Raw genomic sequence first — 26,413 nt, forward strand, 5'->3', positions numbered from 1 at the left:
GACCGTTAGCAGCAGCGCGGCTCCGGACTAAAGTACCTAGAACTGCTCGGTCACAGCGGCCGGTCATACGACTTCCATCGAGATAATCTATCTGTATCAATTCATATTATACTGTATAATCAATACAGATTATTTACACTCGGATATTGTAAATACACATATTGTGATGGACTTTCAGTGTAGGCGCTCTATACGTCTCAATGATGGAAACCTTCTTGCCATAGATGTGGATGTCTGGAGGAATACGAGATGGATCGCACTCTGTTATAAACAGCGCAACGATATAGTTCAATTGCCTGCATAGCTCACCCCACACTATCTCTGTAAATTGTACTTTTGTGTTAGTACGAACATTTTCAATTTCCAGTGTCACATGTCAATTATTGCGTGATGATGGAAACCTCACACGTTTAGAACCGCACGCTGTTAGCATGTACATACTGGTGAAGAACAGCATTTTCATATGAACTGGTAATACGGCATTGCTTCACGGTTTAAATGCCTCTCCGAGGTGTAGATGACCACGTAAGCCTAAGACTTAATGCAACAACAAGAAAAAATTCTATACAACTGCAGGGTTCAAATGGCTCTGAGCACTATGGGACTTAGAACTACTTAAACCTAACTAACCTAAGGACATCACACACACCCATGCCCGAGGCAGGATTCGAACCTGCGACCGTAGCAGTCCCGCGGTTCCGGACTGCAGCGCCAGAACCGCTAGACCACCGCGGCCGGCCAACTGCAGGGAAATTACACACATTCTTAGCAGTGAAGACATCATGAAATTGATGCAGTACAACGACTCTCTTCGTCAAACAATTTTGCGTTCATCATGGCTTCACATACTACTAATAAAGTGTGGTTTGCAGAACAGTGTGTAGTTATTCATCAGCACTGTATCTTTATATATTATGGAGTGATTTGGTACACTATTAAAGACCAGGAACGGACTTTTGTTACAAAATCATTTGAGGGTTATCTATAGTCTGATATAAAATACCTACAAAAAGACAAGCATATGCAAAATACCGAAAGAAATATACAGTGATGAGTCGAAAGAAGTAATAGCTGGTTCTTCACTGACGAAGGCTGTTAATAAATATGGAATAAATTACATGATACTTAACGATTCTGTCAAAAAATGAAAACACCTGTGCCTAGCGTTGAATGTAAAACAAGCGATATTAAACCGTCATTAACTGGTGAACAAAATAGCAAAGTCCCGATATTGGCATTCTGCATATGAAAATGAACGATCTGTCTACGCGGTAAAATATCACAACGATCCAAACGAGCTTGTTGATCGTTTAGTAGTACTGACGGCCTCAGCAGGTGCTGACAGTACAAGCAAAATCATTACAATTATTTCAGAGCTTGGAGGAGGATGTATTATTGAATCTTAATTGTTTCATGAAATTACGCCTCACTGCAGGGTTAATGTAATAACGCAGCTGCGTGAAATACATCTAGACCAAGTTGCATACATCTCAGCATCCAATTTGCAGGTGTAGGGGGTAGCGTAATTGTCTTTTAAAGTCTTACATAATTAACATTGTGTTCATCATGGTTTCCGTCTGGTAAAATCACATTTTGTAACATATCGAACTGAAAGACTAGTACACACATCTGAAGTGTAATTTTCTGATGTAATTATGACATATATTTAAATGATGTTCAAGCTTATCCGGAGCACAGGGCCCTGGGTTCACCTCCAAGGGACAGTGTAATTATCTGACAAACTTATAACATATATCTTGGGACCCAGGGATCAGATCCCAGGAAGCAGCGTAATTGTCTGATAAAATCATACGTAATTGTCTGATGAAATTATGACATGCATCTCAGAATTCAGGAGACAGCAGCAGGATAATTATGTAACTTGGTAATTAAACATGCATGGAATCGAACCAATACATCTGAATACCCAGAGATCTCAGGACTTAGCATAGTTGGATCATCGTGCGACGTCACGGCAGGGGCGGGCGACGTAGCCGCTTCAGGGGTGTTGCAACATGTGACGATGTTGTTATGACAATATTGAGGCTAGTGCAATTCCCGTAATTAGAAAGGGACCTTCGGATACGGTTTGAAATCTCCGTTACCCCCTACGGGTATCAACAAAAACGCATATATCGTGGAGAAATAGAGAGAGTTGATTTTCACAAGATCTCTGTTGCGGAATAGGTGTTCATTTTTAAGGAGGAGATTTTCGTTCTTCAAAAACCTCATTATACGTGAGCATAAAACTTATCCTATAATTCTAAAACAGATTGACGACAGCGTTATAGACCTGTAACTGTACTCACCTGCCTGTGACCCGTCTTGATAATCGGAATGACTTTCACATTTTCCAGTCGCTAGTACCCTGCGTTGCTCTAGCGACCTACGATAAGCAGCAGCTACAAGGGGAGCAACTTCTTTCGCATAATCTCTGTAGAATGTTATAGATCTCTCATTTGGTCCTGATGCCTTACCATTATCAAGCGATTGTATTAGCTTTTCCATTCCGCGATCACGTATCTCAATATCTGCCATTTCGACGTCCGTACGATGATTGAAAAGAGGTACCGCATTACGGTGAAACAATTTCAGAAGACCGATATCAGTATTTCAGCCTTCTCACTGTCATCTTCTGTTTCGGTGCCAGTATGACCTCTGAGTGACTGAACAGATGACTTCGATCCGCTTACTGGCTGTTTATTCTAATTTCTCCCAAGCTTTTTCATTAGTTTCTTCAAATCTTTTACTTAGTTCGAATACTCACTACTTCATGCAGAGGTCATTTATTTCCCACATTTTATGTGGCTCCTTCTAAATAAGTTTGTTGTATCAAATTTTCTTCCACTTATAAAATGAGTTAGTAAAGTTCGCCGAAACAGCAAACAACGAGATATCAGTATTAAGATCCTGTCCCACGGTTTGCTCATTAGCGGTGGAGCAAAACAACAATACAAAATATGCACTGATATTTCAGCTAAGCGGCAGTTATCTATTATAACTAACCACGAGTTATGTGAGCGAAATGGAAAAAAAGCAATCTATTGCTGATTGGTTTGACAGAATCGTCCTCCCTCATTTTGTGTCTGACAGGTAAGATGCACAGAGATTCTCTGTGTGGAGGACTTGCTTAAATAAAATGATGTAGAAAGAATTGTCTGGCATGCATGAGTCTCGCGGTGCTTGATACACGATCGTCTCGGACTCTCTGAGAATCGTTCTTCTATAATGTTCTCATTGAAGCTAGTGCCAATTATATTCCAATTCGCAGTAGTTTTTCTTATTTATGTAAATTCTGATTGTTTTTTAAAGAGCTACATTAAATTTTCCAATTGAACTTTTAGTTGTTCGTTCAAAATGCCTCTGAGCACTATGGGACTTAACTTCTGAGGTCATCAGTTCCCTAGAACTCATAACTACTTAAACCTAACTAACCTAAGGACATCACACACATCCATTCCCGAGGCAGGATTCGAACCTGCGATCGTAGCGGTCGCGCGGTTCCAGACTGTAGCGCCTAGAACCACTCGGCCACTCCGGCTGGCAGTTGTTCGTCCATACATGATCCGTTAATGATAATTTTTGTTACGTTCTCTCAAAAAAATATACGTGTTTTGGCAACATTTGAAATCCATTGAATGTGTAGAAGTTTCTATGACTGATAGAGCAGATAAAACAGCACTAACTTCCCATCTTCAAAATAAAATCTGATTGTTCGACTGAAATATGGAACATGCAGTCACGTACAACAAACACTGAGCAAATATGAACAAAGCAATGTAATTAAGAACGGAGAGATTCGGTCCTGATTTTGTAGCAACGTTAAAAATGTATTGAGAATAACATCTGAAAGAAGAGATTCTAGCAAAACTTACAACGTTTACTACGGCAGCACATTGGAGAAACCTGTTGCAAAGGATCCAGAAGATGAACAGTTTTGCTTATATCGCCGTTCAAGTAAGAAGTTTACACCGAACTTTGTTGTGGAAGCAATAGATTACAAGGTGAATGTGGACTAATAGCATTCCAAATTAAAATTTTTATTTCGGCAGCAGTATAATGCTATGCTGACGCCATTCAGCCGTCGTCCATATCTGTTGGGTTATACAGAATTAAGAATTCCGATGTCGAAAATAAATTTAAACTGCAATTAATTTTGATGTAAAATACGCTGAAGTGTGTTCCTCTGCTAATACGGTATTCACCTAAATCCCTACACCAACAAAGTCCAGAAGTAGTAGAAAATAGTACTAATCAGTTCCATTTACAAAACTACTAGTAGGAAAGCTGTGATAAATTGTGAACGTGTATCCCTAATGTCTATCTGGCGCAGAACCCAAGAAAGTTTTCTAAACTAGTGGATGAGGACCTATTGTGAAAATAAAGGTCCCTCCTAAAAATCATTAGACATACAGGAAACATTGTTCACATTGAAATGAAATTCCTTTCACCTAGTAGGTAAGGCAGTCTGTGCGCGTTAGTGAATAGACAGGTTCCAGAAGTTATTTGATGAGATACCCCGTCCTTCCCGAACTAAGCAATTCTGATGGGGCTTTTGTCTGTAAAAAAGTACTGCTACCAAAACTAAGAAAGACAACTAATAAAAAACAGTGCACATTGTAGCTGCATCAATGTAAGATAATGAAAACAAAAAGTAGATAGGTGCTAAGTATTCCATGGCATACCATGTGCACTGAGCTATCGTCTATACACTAACCTGAGAAAGCACAAGGACCACGTCCTTAATAGCGTGTTAATTCTACTTTGGACAGCAGTACAGCAGCACTTCTGCGTTGCATGAATTCCACAAGTCCTTGGAAGGTTTCCGGAGTTACGTGGCACGGGTCACGAAATTCCTCTAAATTACGAACCAGTGGTTTATGGGCGCAGAGCTGGCGCCCTATAGCTTCCCAGATGTGTTCCATCAGGTTCAGATCAGCCAGTTTGGTGGCCAAAATGTCAATGTGAGTTCAGTTCTATGCTCCTCAAACCACTGTAGCACCATTCCAGCCTGACGACAGGGACAGTTATTCTTCTGGTAGAAGATGCGATCGTCGGGGGTGGGGGTAGACACCAGGCACTACGGGATGCAGCTGGTCTGCAGCAATTTTCAGGTAGTCAACAGGTGCCATGATGCGTCTTTAGTTGCTATCTCACGTTCGATGGAAGCAAAGTTTAATGCTCTCCATTCCATAATAACGACCAATCGTCCTGTATACAGTACGCAGTATACGTTTCGCGCAGCAGTTCTCCTGGGTGGTGACTTATCTCGACAGGATCATCGACATGGTGTAACAAGAAACGAGATTCGTCCGACCAGGCGACACTTTTTCATTGATCCAAGGTCCAGTCTCGATGATCTCGTTCCCACTGCAGTCGTGACTGAAGCTGCTGGGTCAACATAGCTACATGTAGGGACCATCGGCTGAGGAGTCCCATGTACATCATGTGTGGTGAACGTTGTGCTCCAAAACACTTGTTCCTGCTTCAGGATTGTACTCAGTCGTCAGATTTGCTAAAAATAGCCACCTGTCCTACATTACAGAGTGTAAAATTCTCCGACGGCTACGTACCGTGATGAGGTGTGGACGTCCATCACCTTGTCGCCTATTCGTGGTTTCACCTTCCTTCAACAGCTTTTATAGATGCTCACGAAAGTAGCACTCAGACAGCCGACCAGGTTCGCAGTTTTCGAACTAGTATGTGCCAGCCTTCGTCAAAGTCATTTATATGAATGTATCTCCACATTTGGGGTCTTTATCGTCGCTACAATGATTCCACATAGTCTCTGCTCCTTTTATGTACACTCTAACACAAAAAAAGATTCACCATGAAGAAATTATGCTAATGGGGCGGATATCAGTAGATACGATGCAGATGTACAGACAAACAAATGATTATAATTTCAAAAAAAATTGATTATTTATTCAAGAGAAAGAGGTTCACGAACAGAGCAGGTCATTAAAGCGTTGCTCCACATCGGGCCCTTATTCAAGCAGTTATTCTGCTTTGCATTAATTAACAGGGCTGTTGTATGTTCTCGTGAGAGATATCGTGCGAAAGTCTGTCCAAATTTTCCTCAGATTGTCCAAATCCCTATCTGATAGAAGTGCCCTGCCAATAATGCTCCAAATGCCCTCAGTTGGGGAGAGGTCTGGTAACGTTACTAGGTAGGGTAGGGTTTGGCAAGCTCGAAGACAAACAGTAGAAACATTCGCAGTTTGAGGGCGGGCATTATCTTGTTGGAATGTAAGCGCAGGACGACTTGTCGTAAAGGGTAACAAGATGGGTCGTAGAGTAAAGTCTACGTACCGCTGTGCTGTAAGAATGCTACGGATGAGAACAAAAGGGGTTCTGCTATGAAATGAAATGGCACCCCAGACCATCATTCCTGGCTGTCTAACTGTATGACGGGCGACAGTCAGATTGTTATCCCACCGTTGTCCAGGACGTCTCCAGACACATCTTCGCCCTGGAATCTCATTCACTGGAGTAGAACCGTCTTCAGTGATGAGCCCCACTTCGAAATGAGCCTCGATGACTTGCCTTGAGACGTCCCCGATTTCAGTCCCGATCAATTAATTCCTTTGTGGTGCGTTTTTTTTAATTTTTTTTCCCTTAGAGAGCACATTCTTTACTGCGTCATGTCCCCGGAACGCCTTAAAGCTCCATTCAATCTAGCGGTGAACAGTGGTCATATTGTTTTGATTTATCAGAGCAACCGAGCGGTTCTAGGCGCTTCAATCCGGAACCGCGCGACTGCTACGGTCGCAGGTTCGAATCCTGCCTCGGGCATGGATGTGCGTGATGTCCTTAGGTTAGTTAGGTTTAAGTAGTTCTAAGTTCTAGGGGACTGATGTCCTCAGATGTTAAGTCCCATAGGGCTCAGAGCCATTTGAACCATTTGAATATCAGGGCAAACATAGATATTTACATCTACGTAACACACACACAACATACAAAAGTCGATTTACCTTTTTTCACGTACATTACGGATGATTTATTATGTCATACCTCTCAAACGTGGCTTGACTGAGAAGACGCGCTTTATGTTAAGATGTTCATCACGAAATGTGGCATTTTAAAAGACTGCAGAAAAAATTCCGTGTACTTTGTGACTGCCACGGCACGCTGATATGTGGTATGGCACAGGGGTTCAAGCATGGAGACAATTTAAGCCGTTTGCTAGGGTAGTGACTAATCCCGCACTGACTTTTCGTACAAATGCGCAGTGAGAATGCTCGTAAGTCTTCCCGGTTGGCGGGTGCTGGCAGCCTCGCTGCAGAAGTTCGTGGCGGTGGACATGTGCGGCAGAGGCGGTTTCCCGCGAAAGGCCTAAATCGCCTGTGCTGTGTACCTGCAGTGGTGAAAGGGGCAAAGGATTAGTGGCGCTTCCTGGCTGGAAACATGCCCCGGCCCCTCCCCGCCACGGAGTGAAGGCTTACGGCTTCCCGCGTTGTTACCGACACGCTCCCGCAAACGCATTGCACCCGCAGCATCAGAGGCGTAATCGTCTTACCTGCGACTCAAAACTTTGCAGACGCCATGTTGAATGGACAGCTGAATAGGACGCACACGTGTTTAGTGCAGTCGTCACTCTTTCAGTGTGTGTGTGTGTGTGTGTGTAAAATGTGCAGGTGTCCCCAGGTTTAGTGACTGTGAACCATAGCACGTATGTATATAATCAACAACCATTCATCATTTCCTCATATCTCATTTCATCTTGTCGCGACGACTATTGATTTGCTAACATAGCAAGAAGCGTCTGAGAAAAACTTTCTTAGTTTGCAATACCCTTAAGACGGAAAAAACATGATGCGCTGTTTCAACAAAATAGTGGTACAGCACACACTTCCAGAATATTAATGAAATGCTGAGATACACGCACCCTGGGAAGCTTACCCTGCTACTCGGGAATGTTAACGTTAGATTTATACATTTTGGCCTTATACTACGGACGGTCTCAAAACAGTAATTTAAGAGGGAGTACCAGCTGTTGCATATTACATGATATGTCAGGTGATAAGAATCTTTAGAGGTCACTGGCAACAATAGATATCACTCATCAGACTGTTTATAGTACGTTGTACTCGAGACTAGTGGAGACAGAGAGAGAGAGAGAGAGAGAGAGAGAGAGAGAGAGAGAGAGAGAGAGAGAGAGAGAGAGAGAGCCGGCCGCGGTGGCCGAGCGGTTCTAGGCGCTCAGTCCGGAACCGCGCTGCTGCTACGGTCGCAGGTTCGAATCCTGCCTCGGGCATGGATGTGTGTGATGTCCTTAGGTTAGTTAAGTTTAAGTAGTTCTAAGTTCTCGGGGACTGATGACCTCAGATGTTGAGTCCCATAGTGCTCAGAACCATTTGAACCATTTAGAGAGAGAGAGAGAGAGAGAGAGGGAGGGAGGGAGGGAGGGAGTGGGTGTTCAATGTAGTTGTAGTGGTTCGTAATTCTGTTCTGTACTTGAAGTTTTGGTGCACAATGTTGTTTCTCCAGCTATGTGATCGTTATTAGAAAGACTGAGCATGTGTTTGTACCGGGTATCCCAGGAGAAATGGTCAATATTCAAGTAGATACACGGGAACGCTCTTTTGAAGCAAAAAGCTTCTTATCGGCATTTGCCCAATTCAGAATGGTTTCCGAGACAGAACGTATTTAATGTTCGGTTCGCGCATTTATGTGTCTTGCCCAGCCAACAACTTTGACGTTTTATTCTAGTTCAGTCTACCTCGTTGCTTTCAGTCTCTTTTCTCTGGATGTCTTTCTGTCAGTAACCAGTCTGTTGAACGTTCAGTATGGTACAGTATGTTGTGAGTGACATAGTGTAACGTGACTTGTACGATAACGCCTAGAATGGAATGTTCCACAAATACGTATTTTTCAGTTGATACTTTGTAAAACGCATGTTGTAATGTTTACTAATTGTTGTGCCTGTGTACATGTGTAAACCTGACAATTACTGAATAATATAGAAAATAAATAACTATGTGCATTAAATTTGTTGTATCTCGGAAACATTTCGGAATACTGTTTATGTCTATACGAATTTTTTTGCTTTAAATGATATTTCCCATCATATCGCTGAATTCTGATTATTCCCCTAGGGCTACCCCGCATACGGTTGCTTATGGTGATGCGTAAGTCTCACTCAACTTAGTAGGGCTTGTTAGTAAAGCAGAGCAGCTGGTTCGGAAAAGATCCATAACCACAGCACCAATTGTTTGTGATACGTATCGCGTTTCGACGCTGCCAGTGCAAGAGACTTGAATCTATAGGATGGAACCATTCAGCTAAGCATTCTCTCACGTCTACAGACGCATACTCCACAGGGACACGTAAAAATCTTTGCAATTATTGTCGCCATGCTTCCCACTTAACAACTGCAGGTAGAATGATGGTATGATGAAACACTCGTGCAGTTCTTTAATACTAAGAAATTAGCGAAGAAAGGGGAAAACTTGCTGTTTTCTGTAAACCGTGAGTATAATGGAATATGCTCTTGGTACGAAACAATTGTGATAAACATCAGAAACCATACGCCCAGGGTACTCGTCGGAAATAAATCATGGAAATGTAGTAAACACTCGAAGTTATGTGTTATTGTCGCCACAGATAAGTAATTTTCTGAAACTTTACGTTGGCGTTGTAAGGAAAGTGATGCAATGTGCTATATACGACACAGGACAGAATTTATGAAAAACTGCGAAAAAAGTATCAAAATAGAAATACTGAAAAACTGAATTTTGTTTGGCTCAGCTAGCGAGATGAGAATTAATGAGACGTTTGTCCAGTAATTGCAGAGTGTAAACCTGACGAACAGTATTCCGACTGAATTATTCTCGCTTACGTCTGTTGTTCCTAGAACTGTTATCTTCACTCTCAAAACATATGCGATGGTTTTTATCTTTAAATCCTTCATGAGATGGTATAAACAGGGATTTGCGTCGCCTTTATCATTAAATCTGTGTGCAATTTCCACAATTCAGTTGTTGTCTATGTTCGTTCATTTACTTGCCAAATTAATTTTGTAATTTTTTCTGGTAATATTTGGAACAGAGTATCATTTCCACAAACCTATAAGGGCATCCACCTATTGCCCCTTTCTTCGATTTCTTGATGTCAGAAATTAATATTATGATGTCGATAAAGTTTCTCCCACTTTCTCCTAGAACGGTATTACATAAAATGGCAGACTAGAGAACTATTAAACATAAACTGTTTATAAATATTTGTATTTTTCAGCCTGGAGCTGTAGATACTCAGCACTATGAGTTAAACAATGTATCAAATGATTCTTGTGAAGGAACAAACTTGCCACCTGACACTCAATGAGACGAACGTGGTAGGATCTGAGAACACAGTCCTGCACTTAACGGGAGGATACCGTTCTGCGAAAAGCCGTAAGACGACGACAACGTTTAACACTTAGGGAGACAGGTACCCGTAGTTTCGTTCAGCTTGTGGGAAATCGCTGTAGGTATATATATAATGGAACCACAAGACATTGACACAAATACAAGAGAAATGTTCGGAACGTTTACGACGTAATTATATTTCGTCTTAACCAATTTGGCGTACAACGGTTAGATTGCGTTGGCTGTAGCCTACGACTAATCAATAAAACTGCCGTTGCTTTAGGGGTTCACTACTGCCTTTGTAGCGAAACTATATATATATTTTCAGATTCGATACCAGAAATGTGATGCAGATGTATTCACAATAAAATATGTTGAAGTTATTGTATTTCTCTCAATTTTAGAATACATGTAAAGCTTTAGAGTGCTTCTGTAGTTGTATTTGAGGCACCAGTCCCATCGACATGATAGATGTTATGTCCGCATTTATCGTCCACCGCCTAGAGCACCACATCGACTGTTGATAAGTCTACATTCATAAGCGGAACTACCTCTATTTAATGCAAAATCACGTTTACTTTTATTTAGTTTTACTTTATGAATAAAATGAGAAAGGTAGTGATTTTAAAAAAAATAGTATAATCTGCAGTATGGCACCGTTTACTTTTTAACTCGCATGAATTACTTACGATGAGTTTGAACCAGTGCGATTACATTCTGGAAGATTGCCTTTATTGCGATCTTGCCGATATGACCTATCTGATGACGTGACCAATTCCAAAATTCAGTGTACAAATAACCAATCCTATTCCCATTAAATGTAAAATGGACAACGTTACCAAATGACGCAGGTTTGACTTTAAAAATACACTGGCTCGGGCTCGATCGTTTGATCACCAGATAAACCACTGAGCACTACGTTAACAGCTGCTTGTAGAATTTAAGTTCCTTTGAAATGCTGCTTATGACAAAAAGGAAACTAATTATTACTAATTATGAATGCTAAAATGCAGAACAATCTTATTATTATTATTATTATTATTCAGCAAATAATCAAAGATAGAGTGAATAATAGAATAACGCTGGTGTGCACATTGATAACTTATATCCTTCAAATATGAGCTCTATAAGAAGACAGACCAAAATCGTCGGTGTCATAATATTGGTAATAATCTAATTATAGAGAGGAGTTCACAGTAGCGTCATGCAGATAGTCTTGGGATGATGGTTGACTCTGGAATGGTCGTACAACTAAGTAAAATGTTTCCTTTTTCTCAGTTTATACGTGACAATCAGTTTCTATATACACTGAAACACGCACATATACATATATGAATATTATAATGCCCTCTTTCTCCACCCCTTGCCACATCAAAGCAGGTAAAGAATCAAGCATGCACAGACCACGAAATATCCAACCCGTAAACTTCATGAATTATTTAAATATATTTATATTTGTGAGCACTAGATAAGATTGCTATAAGGAAAGTTCATTACCACTTTACGAATCGTTAGCCATCTTTGACGTCTTTCCCAATAGCTTTTCCAGACGTTATTTGGTGGGAGTTGGGGAGGGTGCAACGCAATACCATTGAAGAGGTCATTGTTGGCAGATATGTGAACTAGTGGGTCAGAACCTGTTCTAATCCACTACTCATGTTTTTTGAGTACATATCAAAATACGAGTCAGCTTACATATGTTTTTGGATAGAATCCGTCTTTAGCCAAACACAGTTTTGTTTTTTATCCCATACAAGATTCACTGCAGTTGCAGCATCATCAGTAGACTTTTATTTTATGACTTTTTACCACATGGTGTGGTTTCCAGAGGTATTATATTTTTATAGTGTCTCTTTTCCTTCACAATTTGTCATGTTTTTTTTTTCCTCATCTTCTTCACTGTGAGGTTGCATATATTGAGCTCTGACCGTGACAGCTCAGAAGTCTAAATGAAATGAATTAATTTCATCTCTAAAAGCTAAATCAGGTAATTTTATCATTGAATACAATGTTGTCAACGAATTGTTTGATAATGACTTACATTGACACTGATTGGAATTACAAGATTAATGCTGTTCCCAAGAACCCTGACAAAAGGTTTAGGGGGTTAATAGTCTGCGCTTCTGAAAAGTCCTGTAGCTCAATTTCACAACTGGGAGAAGAAGGAACACCATTTTTTTTTGTAATATACTTTAAAATCCAACGTTGAAAATACGTGCCATAACACACTGAAGAGCCAAAGAAACTGGTACACCTGCCTAATATCGTGTAGTCCCCCGCGAAAACTCAGAAGTGCCGCAACGCGACGTGACGTGGACTCGACTGTCTGAAGTAGTGCTGGAGGGAACTGACATCATGAATCATGCAGGGCTCTTCATAAATCCGTGAAAGTACGAGGGGGTGGAGATCTCTTCTGAACAGCACGTTGCAAGGCATCCCATACATGCTCAATAATGTTCATGACTGGGGACTTTGGTGGCCAGCAGAAGTAGTTAAACTCAGAAGAGTGTTCCTGGAGTCACTCTGTAGCAATTTTGGACGTGTGGGGTGTCGCATTGTCCTGCTGGAATTACCCAAGTCCGTTGGACTGCACAATGGACATGAATGGATGCAGGTAATTACACAGGATGGTTACGTACTTGCCAGAGTCATATCTAGACGTATCAGGGGTCCCATATCACTCCAACTGCACACCCCCATATCATTACAGAGCCTCCACCAGCTTGAACAGACCCCTGCTGACATGCAGGGTCCATCGGTTCATGAGGTTGTCTCGATACCCGTATACGTCCATCCGCTCGATACAATTTGGAACGAGAGTCGCCCAACCAGGCAAATGTGTCCAGTCATCAACAGTCCAATGTCGATGTTGACGGGCCCAGGAGAGGTGTAAAGCTCTGTGTCGTGCAGTCATCAAGAGTACACGAGTGGACCTTCAGCTCCTAAAGCCCATATCGATGATGTTTCGTTGAATGTTTCGCACGATGACACTTGTACGAGGGCCGTTCAGAAAGTAACCTCCGGTTGATTTAAAAAAATACACCAAGTTAAATAAAAATATTTTAAGATATACATCTTACAACTACATCTTTGCACTATTTTTCTACATAGTCTCCATAGCGATTGAGGCACTTATCGTATCTCTTCACAAGCTTTGAAATTCCTTCTGCATAAAAATCACCCGCTTGTGCCTGGAGCCAGCCTGTGACCGCATCTTTGAGCTCTTCGTCGTCATCAAACCGCTGTGACCCGAGCCATTTCTTCAAATGCATGAAGAGGTGATAATCACTTGGCGCCAGGTCTGGGCTGTAAGGTGGATGGTTGATAACGTCCCACTTGAAGGACTCAAGAAGGGCCGTTGTTCTGCGAGCAGAGTGAGGACGGGCGTTATCGTGCAAAAAAACGATACCGGAAGTCAGCATACCATGGCGTTTGTTCTGTATAGCCCGTCGTAACTTTTTTATTGTTTCACAGTACACGTCTTGATTAGTGGTCGTACCACGTTCCATGAATTCAACCAACAACACCCCTTTGGCATCCCAAAACACCGTTGGCATCAGTTTTCTGGCAGAAAAATCTTGCGAGGCTTTTCTTGGTTTGGTAGGCGAATTTGAATGTGCCCACATCTTTGATTGTTCTTTTGTCTCAGGGTTCACGTACTTAATCCAGGTTTCGACACCGGTCACGATTCTGTTTAACAATGGTTCTCCTTCGTCCTCATAACGTGACAGAAAGTCTAATGCAGAGGCCATTCTTTGAGTTTTGTGGTGGTCGGTAAGAATTTTGGGCACCCATCGTGCACAGAACTTACGGTAACCCAATCTTTCTGTCACTATCTCGTACAAGAGAGTCTTAGAAATCTGTGGAAAACCAGTAGACAACTCCGACATTGAGAAACGTCGATTTTCACGAACTTTTGCATCAACTGTCTGAACGAGTTCGTCAGTCACCAATGATGGTCTACCATTCCTCTCTTCATCATGAACGTTTTCTCGTCCACTTTTAAATAAACTTACCCATTCACGGACAACTCCTTCACTCATAACTCTTGGTCCGTACACGGCACAAAGCTCACGATGAATAGCTGCTGCAGAATATCCTTTGGCTGTAAAAAACCTTATGACAGCACGCACTTCACATTTGGCGGGGTTTTCTATTGCAGCACACATTTCAAACTGCCACAAAAACTAAACTAGCGCAGGTACGACGTTCACTCGACCACGGCTTGATGCCGACTGACCTGTTGAGTGCGTGAACGCACAGATGGCGTCGCTACTCCCCCCACAACCCGCACTGTGACCAATCGGAGGTTACTTTCTGAACCGCCCTCGTAGATGGCGCAGCATTGAAATCTGCAGCAATTTGCGGAAGGTTTGCACTTCTGTCACGTTAAACGATTCTCTTCAGTTCTCGTTGGTCCCTTTCTTGCAGGATCTTTTTTTCGGCGGCAGCGATGTCGGAGATTTGATGTTTTACCGGATTCCTGACATTCACGGTACATTCGTGAAATGGTCGTAAGGAAAAGTCCCCACTTCATCGCTACCTCGGAGATGCTGTGTCCCATCATTCGTGCTCCCGACTGTAATACCACGTTTAAATTCAGTTAAATCTTGATAACCTGCCATTGCAGCAGCAGCAACCGATCTAACAACTGCGCCAGACACTTGCTGTCTTATATAGGCTTTGCCGACCTCAGCGCCGTGTTGTGCCTGTTTCCATATCTCTGTATTTGAATACGCGTGCCTTTACCAGTTTCTTTGGCGTTTCAGTGTAGTAAGGAATCACATACACACACATACACACACACACACACACACACACACACACACACGCACACACACAATAAAAGTATGTAGGAAAAACTGGCTTCATTCACAACCTGGGTGGTCCTTTTTCCCTTTCTTTAATTATTCGTGGGGGCATTGAGCTCGGTCAAGAGATGTTGCAAACTGCAATGCTACGCTTACAAATACATGTAATATTTTTCCTGTCTAATAGAGTTCATATTTCGTATAGCTAGATTCCCCTCAAGAGCCAGAAATGTCACGTAAGTAGTCAAATCGCTGGTGGAAAATGATTCCACAGAGGCTAAAATAAATTGTATAACGTATCAAAATACGCACAGTATGTGACTGAAGTCTGTTTTCTTAGATATAACTCATGAGCATGTAATACGAGGGTATTCGTTTATTAAGGTCCGATCGATCCTGAAATGGAAACCCCAGTGAGGATCGAAAATGTTTTATTCGGAACAGTCTGGGCTGTATGGTAAACAAACAAACACTTCGCATCTAAGACACTGCAGGAGCGTCTTCATTGCCCCTGCAGTGTGCGGGCGACAGTGGTCAGGAACAAGGAAACGCATGATAGTTACGTTATGTGGGCTGCATGAAATCAGGCGAAATCTCTCAGAAGATTCTCCTACTTAGAGGGAGACACTATTTTCTAGGCATCTTCAGATGTTCACTGGGTGCTCAGAACTGAAACAAATGACTTAACACTATCGACGGGCATATTGGAGTCACTGCACAACACATCTGTGCAAAGCTTCATCGGATTTTCACTGTGGTTTCCAGTTCACGTCCGATCGGACCTTTATAGAAGAATAGCTCTTGTGCATTCATTGTTACTGCCTACAATAACGTACAAAATTAAGATAACCTGACCTTCTGTTGTTACTTCGTGAAATTCATACGAACACCATCTGTTTACTTGTTGTGCATTTTGAATAGGATGTTTATCTGTATTCGATAATATTGCATAATGTGTCTCAGCTGATTAACTTTCTTTCATGCACACAGCAACTCCAGTGGCACGTACCTGTGTTCCTGCTCGGAAGGATACTTCGGGATGAATTGCGAGCACTTCAACCCATGTTCCAGTTCGCCATGCCAGCACGGTTCTGTCTGCGTCAATATTGACAACTCCAAGTACAAATGTAACTGCGTTTCTGGATACACTGGTAAGTACATACAGCTGTTCTTATTATATACTCTGTTCTGTCGATACTTAATATAGTTATATCACTTACCTGTTTACTGATATGCTATGAAGCAACAAAAAACGTTAACCAAACCAGAAGACATAAGTTTTCATTGCTCCTGTGTTACATATTAGGGCTACAACTTTGCTTGCGCCGTTTTGCAACAAGTGGCAGTAGCGGCAAGTGGTGGTAGAGGGGGTAAGTCATAAGCATCATACAATTAACTCAGGCGTTTGTAAGTATAGCGCCGTTAAAGTATAAAGTTATTCCCTATTGAATATGTAAACTAACGAGCCCAATTCACGTCATTTGTGAAAAAGTTTAAGTGTCTGATTTAATATGGACAATCCGCGGCTGAGGCTCATAAAAGCCTGGGTAAGACCTATGGCTAGGACTCTGTTACTAAAAGAACGTGCAGAGAATGCTTTCAATGCTTCGAGAAAGGTGATTTTGACTTCGAAGCCCGATATCGTGGTGGAAGAGAGGTTTTGGAAGGTGCTCAAACCGACGCAAATAATCACAAGATATCGTTATGGAAAGCAGTTGATGCATTTGAGCCGGTCACTGAAAGACAAACGGCCAGAATACAGCGATAGACATGAAAAGGTCACAGTATTACAGTACTCGGCCCCATGTCGTCAAACCCGTCAAAACATACTTGGAAACGTTGAAATGAGATGTCCTGCATCACAAACCATATTCTCCAGACATTGTTCTTTCCACCGTCTTTTTCGATCAATGGCGCAGGGTCTGGCTGATCAGCACTTCCAGTCAAGTCCAAAATTGATATATTCTTGGACCTCCTCAAAATACATCGAGTTTTTCTGCCGCAAGATTCGCATGCTCCCCGAAAGATGAGGGAAAGTAGTGGCCAGCGATCGACAATATTTCGATTCTTAAATTTTTTGCAATTTTTTAGCAATAAAGCCTCGACCTTCGAGAGAAAACGGTGGAAGCAAAATTGTAGACCTAATAGAATTTTCTTTCCTCATTCAAAAAATAGAGGATAATTGGGGTGCAATGTACCGGTGACGACGATGTAACAGAACCTCCTGGAGTGGTTTCTAGTTCTTTAGAGATTACTGTGTGCAGCGTGTTTTAGAATTTGATGTCGACGAGTGGATAGCACACGCAACTTTGAGATTCGAGTCAAAAACACCATTCTCAGTGGCTGTATGACAGTTTCACCTTCAATAATATCACTAAGAAATAATATAACAATCTTTAGCCAAACAGGGAAGTCTTTTTATTGTAAATTGACTTTCTGTGGACTTGTCCTTGTAAAAAATTCCTTTTCACATTGATATTATCACCTGCTCCTTAATAGGGTGTTGTTCCACCTGTGGAAAGCAATACAGTAGCGATCCTGCTTGTTATGGATTCGAAAAGTCCTTGGTAGGTTTCCGAAAGGATGTGGCACCAGATGTCTATCCACGGTTCACGTATTTCCTGTAAATTATGAACCAGTGGTTTGTACGTGTGGAGCTGGTGCGCGATAGGGTTTCAGATGTGTTCCATAGCGTTCAGATCAGGTGAATTTTATTGGTAAGACGTCAACTTGAATTCACTGTAATGCTCCTCAAACCACTGTACCACAATTCTAACCTGGTGACACGGAGTATTATCGTGCTGGAAGATGCCACCGCCGTCGTGGAAGACATCAATCGGGAAGGCATGCAAGTGCGCTTCAAAAATTCCTCATGTATTCAATAGTTGTCATGTTGCCTTCGATTGATATCTCATGTCCTATGGAAGACAAGGTGAATGTCCTCCATACCATAAAAACGCCGTATCGGTCTGCGTCCGTGGTCCAGTACATGTTTGAAGCAACCGTTTGCTTGGACGACGGCGTATCATAGATCTGGTGTAAGAAGAGCCGTGATTCATGTAACTAGGTGACATTCCTCCACTGATTCTCCGTGTCGCCTCCTCGTGATTTCACCGTGGATCATCAGTGTAAGAACAAATGATTTTATAAAAACAAAAGCTAATTTGTATGGCAGGAATGGTAATAGCAGTGCCGATTGTTTGACACACCGTTTGTAAAACAATAGAAATTATTTGCTTACTTTGTGCCTAACCTTCTGTCTTTGGTAGTAGCAGTAGTGTCTTTATAAGAAAATAATTTCATATTTGTGAGCTATTCTTTAACAAAAGCTAATAAAACTGTTTGAGATGAAATAAAAAAATTTCTGGCAAGGGGTAAAAATTAATAAATCTAGTTTGTACGACCAAATTCTGGGTTAATTTTTAAATATTTATCGGTATTCACGCTATCCAACTATGTTTTAATGTTTAATGGGTTACAAATTCCCACAAGTAAGAAAGAAAATATACGTCTCCTGGGCCTTACTTTCGGGAAACAAACTCATCATAACACAGCTCCTCAGATGATTTCACAATCGTGATGATGTGACATTGATAATTTGTGAGTAAAATTCTACCCAGTGCAGTAGACATAGATTTTTCAATAAGATGCGAGTTTCTAAAACTACGAACAGTTCTTGTTACACAAGTGACGTACTTAATACGCATGCCTACAACGAGCTCTCAGTGGCGACATACCTGTAGAAGAGCGCTCCACGCCGTAATCAAATCACAGTCGAAAATGTAGCCTTTCCTATTCTATTCGCAAAAGACGTTCTACGCGTTAGCTATGTGACCTGCTACGAATAATATTTCTCGTTTCCTGTTTCAGTGAGGAGGTAAATTGTCTTCTAACCTCGCTTTCCTGTATCAGCAAGGGGGAAAATAGTCTTCAAGCCTCATGTCAGTCCTAGAGGACCGCGGGTTCACCTATAGTTGACATTACAGTATTGGTTGGTTGGTTGATTTAGGGGGGAGAGGACAAAATTACGAGGTCATAGGTCCCATCGGATTAGAGAAAGATGGATAATAAAGTCGACCGTGCCCTTTCAAAGAAACAATTCCAGCATTTGCCTGAAGCGATTTAGGGAAATCACAGAATCACAGAAAACCTAAATCAGGACTGTCGGACGCGGGGCCGGCCGCTGTGGGCGAGCGGTTCTAGGCACTTCAGTCCGGAACCGAGCATCTGCTACGGTCGCAGGTTCGTATCCTGCCTCGGGCATGGATGTGTGTCGTGTCCTTAGGTTAGTTAGGTTTAAGTAATTATAAGTCTAGTGGACTGATGACCTCAGATGTTAAGTTCCGTAGTGCTTAGAGCTATTTGAACCATTTTTGAACCGGACGCTGGTTTGAACCGTCGTTCTCCCGAATACGAGTCTAGTGTGCTAACCACTGCGCCATCTCACCCGGTGTTACAGTGTTCCAACTGACGCCAAGCGTATAATGCGGCCACAATTTTTGGGCTTCTAACGAGCAGTGACCAGTCTGGAAATTTTTGAACACAGGGTTGCCTGGACTTCCCAGACGGTGGAAATCTAAAGGTTTATGTTTATAGTCTGGGCTTGCGAGTACTGCATGTACTAACCTCACCGGGAAACGATGCAGATAATTTAGCTAGCATCTCTTTAGTACTTTCTGGCGCCTAATTTAGCTCTCGTATCTCCTACAGTAACATCATAAACGAAATATTTCGTCATACTTGATAAATGTGACTCTGATTATATCTTCTTCGTTTTCCACTGTCTTTCTTCTGTAAAGGATTGTTCATTATGGCCATGATGTGTATAAACCTTGTCAGTTCACGTGAAAAACGGGACATTGCCGTTATACCAGCATTTGAACATTTTAACATTTATTGATTCATTGTGTGGTTACTGTTCAGTGTACAATCCCTAATCCGACAGATCACGATGTACGATACGAATTGTGTGTGGTGATTAGCGCGTTTGGAGATTGGTTTCACGCTGATAAATTCAAGCTTTCCTCGATAGTAGCATTCCCGGCGGGGTCAGGGATTTTCTCTGCCTCGTGATGGCTGGGTGTTGTGTGCTGTCCTTAGGTTAGTTAGGTTTAAGTAGTTCTAAGTTCTAGGGGACTGATGACCATAGATGTTAAGTCCCATAGTGCTCAGAGCCATTTGAACCATTTTTTTTTCGACAGTAGCAGAGCAATGTAACTGAGAAGTGTCTTTGGCGATAGTTTCCATATTTCATGATCTGTAGACCACTTTTGCAGGGTTTAACTGTCAATGCAATATGACTGCTGTATGTTGTTTTCGATCTGTGCATAACAGTTTTGCCTCTGAAAGTCTCGTAATTTGTCTGTCTGTAGATTATAGAGGACAGTGATCTCACATCGGCAGTAGCAGCAGTTTGGCGCATAAATTCAATAAGAACCAATCAGAATGCTCCTTTCACAAGAAGTTCCACGGCTTTGGAGATCCACAAGACACTGTTTGTGCGGGGCATAGGAGCCTCTACAGACTGATCCGAAGAAGACAGGGGCAAGGTGTATACAGAAAGTTCTGTGACGTCTGAGATAATCGCAAATATCAAAATCTGTAGAATTCTTATGACTGGACGTAAATTTATACTTTAAAAAATCATTTCCCTACAGCTATCGTAGTTTTCTATGCCTAATCCATACCTCCCTTAAGACAGGACAAAGCCAGTTTCTTAGCACTTGTCTGAACACTGGCCACAGTACACATGCTATATAAGCCAGCTGATCACAGCGAATCTATCACACATCACCTACTACTAAGTACAATACTTCGCCAATAACTGAATCCTGGCGATACCAAACATTAATGAATGAATATCTGCGATGGATGGACATGTCTCACTAGTTTACCTTGCGAGTGGTACCAGTCTGTCTTAGGAAAATAGACGTAATCATCTTATAAGCGAACAGCTATTAAAAAAACATGACCACAACGTCTATGTTACTGTCACAAATAGTCTTGCTCCTACAGGTGCACACAAGTATCGCTAACGATATCCATTTTAAAAACTATACAAGCTTTAGAAGTCGATATACGGTATTTCTTTCGAATGAAGTGGTTTTCCACACAAATATCGTGACATTGAACATAGATACTGATCGCCAGGGTGTGTGTTAACAGACTGAAAGTTCGGGTGTATGTACACTCCTGGAAATGGAAAAAAGAACACATTGAAACCGGTGTGTCAGACCCACCATACTTGCTCCGGACACTGCGAGAGGGCTGTACAAGCAATGATCACACGCACGGCACAGCGGACACACCAGGAACCGCGGTGTTGGCCGTCGAATGGCGCTAGCTGCGCAGCATTTGTGCACCGCCGCCGTCAGTGTCAGCCAGTTTGCCGTGGCATACGGAGCTCCATCGCAGTCTTTAACACTGGTAGCATGCCGCAACAGCGTGGACGTGAACCGTATGTGCAGTTGACGGACTTTGAGCGAGGGCGTATAGTGGGCATGCGGGAGGCCGGGTGGACGTACCGCCGAATTGCTCAACACGTGGGGCGTGAGGTCTCCACAGTACATCGATGTTGTCGCCAGTGGTCGGCGGAAGGTGCACGTGCCCGTCGACCTGGGACCGGACCGCAGCGACGCACGGATGCACGCCAAGACCGTAGGATCCTACGCAGTGCCGTAGGGGACCGCACCGCCACTTCCCAGCAAATTAGGGACACTGTTGCTCCTGGAGTATCGGCGAGGACCATTCGCAACCGTCTCCATGAGGCTGGGCTACGGTCCCGCACACCGTTAGGCCGTCTTCCGCTCACGCCCCAACATCGTGCAGCCCGCCTCCAGTGGTGTCGCGACAGGCGTGAATGGAGGGACGAATGGAGACGTGTCGTCTTCAGCGATGAGAGTCGCTTCTGCCTTGGTGCCAATGATGGTCGTATACGTGTTTGGCGCCGTGCAGGTGAGCGCCACAATCAGGACTGCATACGACCGAGGCACACAGGGCCAACACCCGGCATCATGGTGTGGGGAGCGATCTCCTACACTGGCCGTACACCACTGGTGATCGTCGAGGGGACACTGAATAGTGCACGGCACATCCAAACCGTCATCGAACCCATCGTTCTACCATTCCTAGACCGGCAAGGGAACTTGCTGTTCCAACAGGACAATGCACGTCCGCATGTATCCCGTGCCACCCAACGTGCTCTAGAAGGTGTAAGTCAACTACCCTGGCCAGCAAGATCTCCGGATCTGTCCCCCATTGAGCATGTTTGGGACTGGATGAAGCGTCGTCTCACGCGGTCTGCACGTCCAGCACGAACGCTGGTCCAACTGAGGCGCCAGGTGGAAATGGCATGGCAAGCCGTTCCACAGGACTACATCCAGCATCTCTACGATCGTCTCCATGGGAGAATAGCAGCCTGCATTGCTGCGAAAGGTGGATATACACTGTACTAGTGCCGACATTGTGCATGCTCTGTTGCCTGTGTCTATGTGCCTGTGGTTCTGTCAGTGTGATCATGTGATGTATCTGACCCCAGGAATGTGTCAATAAAGTTTCCCCTTCCTGGGACAATGAATTCACGGTGTTCTTATTTCAATTTCCAGGAGTGTAGATCTGCTGGGTTGTAGGTGAGGGAGGATGATGGTTCATTGAGAATTATCAGGTACAGTAGATAATGTGTTATGCGATGAATCACTTTAAAAATATGCGACGCTGGATTGAGGTCGTAAGCATCGTACAAAATCTTATGACCAATACACTGGCTTTTCAGACCTATGGTGTTACGCATTCCAGTAGAAATGCTGTCTGCAAGTTGTAATCACGTCTTTCCATTCAACGACATACTTGCGTTGGATCCTATGGAGATATCTCTTAGTGATTATGACCACTAGTGAATCATTTTCGTGGCACTGTCATGTCTCAAAGCGAGTCAACCTTTTTGATCCTGTGTGCTACAGCGAAACTCTAATGTGGTTTTAGAGGGTCCCTATGCATGTTGTAACTGTTCCTCAGTCTCTGCAGCTTTGTCCATGTGATCACCCCAATTTAAGTCGGAAGTGAGGATAAGTCGGAGAGCGCTATATTTACCACCTTCTATAACCCATGTAGAAAAAGGGCGAGCTGAGTTAATGTAACAAGACCGTCTTTTTTGGCCACTCAGTGGAAAATGGGAACATGTTGTCGTAGCTCTGCAAATTTGCAGAACGTGTAAGGTCAAGACCAAACAAAGCTTTCTCCTGCAAACATGAGATAGCAGGAAAGACACTACAAGCAGTTAAAGGAACTGGAAGGAGGACGAGGATTTTGGTACTGCGTTGCGATGCCTTTCCGAACTACATACAGGTACTGGAGATCGAAGGAGATCTGCGTCCCCCAGGGTGCATTCACGTCTGTCGCCCAAAACACTCTCTTTGTCATCATTATTTTGTATCATCCAACAAAGAGGAAAAAAAGTACATACTATAAAATCTCCGCTGACGTCATTCGCCAGAGAACTCGATAAGATTTCTATCGCAACCCTGTGGATGGGAGTTAGCGAGCTTTCTCGCATTCTTAGGATAACGCTAGAGATTGAAAGATGTCCTCGCATTGTCCCTGACCAACCCTTCCCAGAGCCAGCACACAGATGGTATTTGTTTTCTATATTATATATATATATATATATATATATATATATATATATATATATATATATATATATATCAGAAGAGAGGGTTGCAGTAAAAATCTTATCGAGTTCTCTGTCAAATGACGTTAGCGAAGATTTTATAGTTTGTACTTTTTTCTCTTTGTTAGATGGTACAAAATAATGATGATAGAGGGACTGTTTGGGTGACAGACGTGAATGCACCCTGGGGGACGCAGATCTCCTTCGAACTGCTGTACCTGAATGAAGTTTGGAAAGGCATCGCAACGCAGTAACAAAACCCTTGTCCTTCTTCCAGTTCCCTTAACTGCTTGCAGTGTGTCTCGTGCTATCTCATGTGGCAGGGGAAAGCCTTGTTTGGTCTTCACCTTACACGTCGTATACATTTGGCAGAGCTATGACAACATGTTCCCAATTTCCACCGAGTGGTCAAAAGAGATGGTCCTGTCACATTAACTCATCTCACCCTGATTCTACACAGGTTGTAGAAAGTGGTAAGTATAGCGCTCTCTGACTTACCATCATTTCCCACTTAAATTGGGATGATCACGTGGACAAAGATGCAGTGACAGAGGAACAGTCACAACATGCATAGGGATTTGTTATGCCAGAGAAAAGGTAGCTCCTGAGGGCTGGCAACCCATATTACACCACAGAGGAGGGGGTTGCTTATGTCCAAGGTGTACCAAAAGCACCATGGTAAACGCCGGCTATTTACATACAAGACAATGGAAACAGACATTCGGAGCACAACTTCCTGGAGGGGGATCTCAAGCCACGAACTGCAGGAAGTATCACTACGCCAAAACCTGACTGGCTGGAGGCAGCTGTTTAGGGGATGGAACCAGCCACGAAGTTCAATCCACTCTGGATGCCGACTTCGTGGACTTCGACCGAATTGGACTTTTACTACTGTGTGTGTGGTACCACAAACCTTTGTGGAAAATTAGAAGTGAACCTTTGTTTGCCTCAATTAGGAGACTTTTACTGGCATCATTTGTTGTTCAATCATCAACCCTGTATAATGGTGTTTGAGAAAAATTGCGAATTGCTAGTCACAGCAGGACTGTCAAAAACCACATTGGAGTTTTGCTGTGACAGAGAGGATCGAAAAGGGTGACTTGCTTGGAGATATGAGAGTTCCACAAATATGATTCATTAGTGGCTGTAATCATTAAAAGACATAGCCGTAGGATCCAGCGCAGGGTTGTGGTTGGGTTGTTTGGGGGAAGAGACCAAACAGCAAGGTCATCAGTCTCATCGGATTAGGGAAGGAAGTCGGCCGTGCCCTTTCGAAGGAACCATCCCGGCATTTGCCCGGAGCGATTTAGGGAAATCACGGAAAACCTAAATCAGGATGGCTGGACGCGGGATTGAACCGTCGTCCTCCCGTCCAACGCAGGTATCTGGTTGAATGGAAAGACTTGATTCCAAATTGCAGACAGCACATCTACTGGAATGCGTAACACTATAGGTCTGAAAAGCCAGTGCATTCGTCATATGATTTTGTACATTTCATACTACCTCAATCTAGTGTTGCATACTTCTAAAGTGATTCGTCACATAGCACACCATCTACTATATCTGATAATTCTCAATCAACCATCATCCTCCCACGCCTACAACCCAGTGGATAACCTCTGACATGGCATCGAGATAGAATGTACTACAAAATCTGGAGAAATATACAGCGGTGGTATGCGGGAGTTGCATTATCGTCTTCATATCACGTTCCCTAGCCGAATCCCTTTCTAAATTCGGGGATTTTATTATGAGCTTACTCCATCAGCGACGTGTACCTGCACTTTCAGTCTGTTAACACACATCCCGGACATCAGCGTCTATATTCAATTTCGCGGTATATATATGCCACACCACTTCATTCAGAAGCAATACCATATCTCGATTTCTAAAGCCTGTATAGTTTTTAACATGGATATTGTTAGCAGTACTTGTGTGCGCCTGTAGGACCAAGACTACTTGTGACAGTTACACAGCCAAGGCCATTGCGTTTTTTTTAATAGCTGCTCGCTTATAATACGATTACGTCTTTCTTCTTAACACACACTGGTACCACTCGCAAGGTAAACAAATGAGACATGTCCATCCATCGCAGATTTTCGTTCAGTATTGTTTGGTATCGCCAGCATTCAGTTATTGGCGAAGTATTGTACTTAGTAGTATGGGGTGTGTGACGGATTCGCTGTGATCAGCTGGCTTATATAGTATGTGTACTATGGTCAGTGTTCCGACAAGTGCAAAGAAGATGGCTTTGTCCTGTCGTAAGGGAGGTATGAATTTGACATAGAAAATGGCGATAGCTCTGAGAGAATGATAATTTTAAGTAGAAAATTATGTCCCGTCGCAAGAATGCCACAGAATTTGATATTTTCACAGCCACCATATTCAGAATGGGGCATTTGCGATACTTCGATTATTGTCGAATGTCATCGGATTGATGTTGCAATCGTAATATTTCATTGTAAGTACAATGACTGCTTCTGTATATTTCCCATCTTTACATGGTTGAGGGAAAATCGATTGTGGTGTGTATTCTGTGAATCTAGACGGTAATAGATTGGTGGAAGAGACGTTTGGTGGTTCCC

The 26,413-nt window shown here is 42.8% G+C and overlaps 1 protein-coding gene across 1 annotated transcript in view; it reads left to right on the forward strand.

The window, feature by feature from the left end:
- LOC124556259 overlaps positions 1-26,413 on the forward strand; it is a 462,906-nt gene that overhangs the window by 171,958 nt on the left and 264,535 nt on the right. The window contains exon 5 of the mRNA XM_047130246.1: positions 16,151-16,311. Coding sequence (XP_046986202.1) covers positions 16,151-16,311 — 161 coding nt within the window. The remainder of the gene's footprint in view (positions 1-16,150; positions 16,312-26,413) is intronic.

This window comes from Schistocerca americana, chromosome X (genome assembly GCF_021461395.2).
Source record: "Schistocerca americana isolate TAMUIC-IGC-003095 chromosome X, iqSchAmer2.1, whole genome shotgun sequence".
NCBI lineage: Eukaryota > Metazoa > Arthropoda > Insecta > Orthoptera > Acrididae > Schistocerca > Schistocerca americana.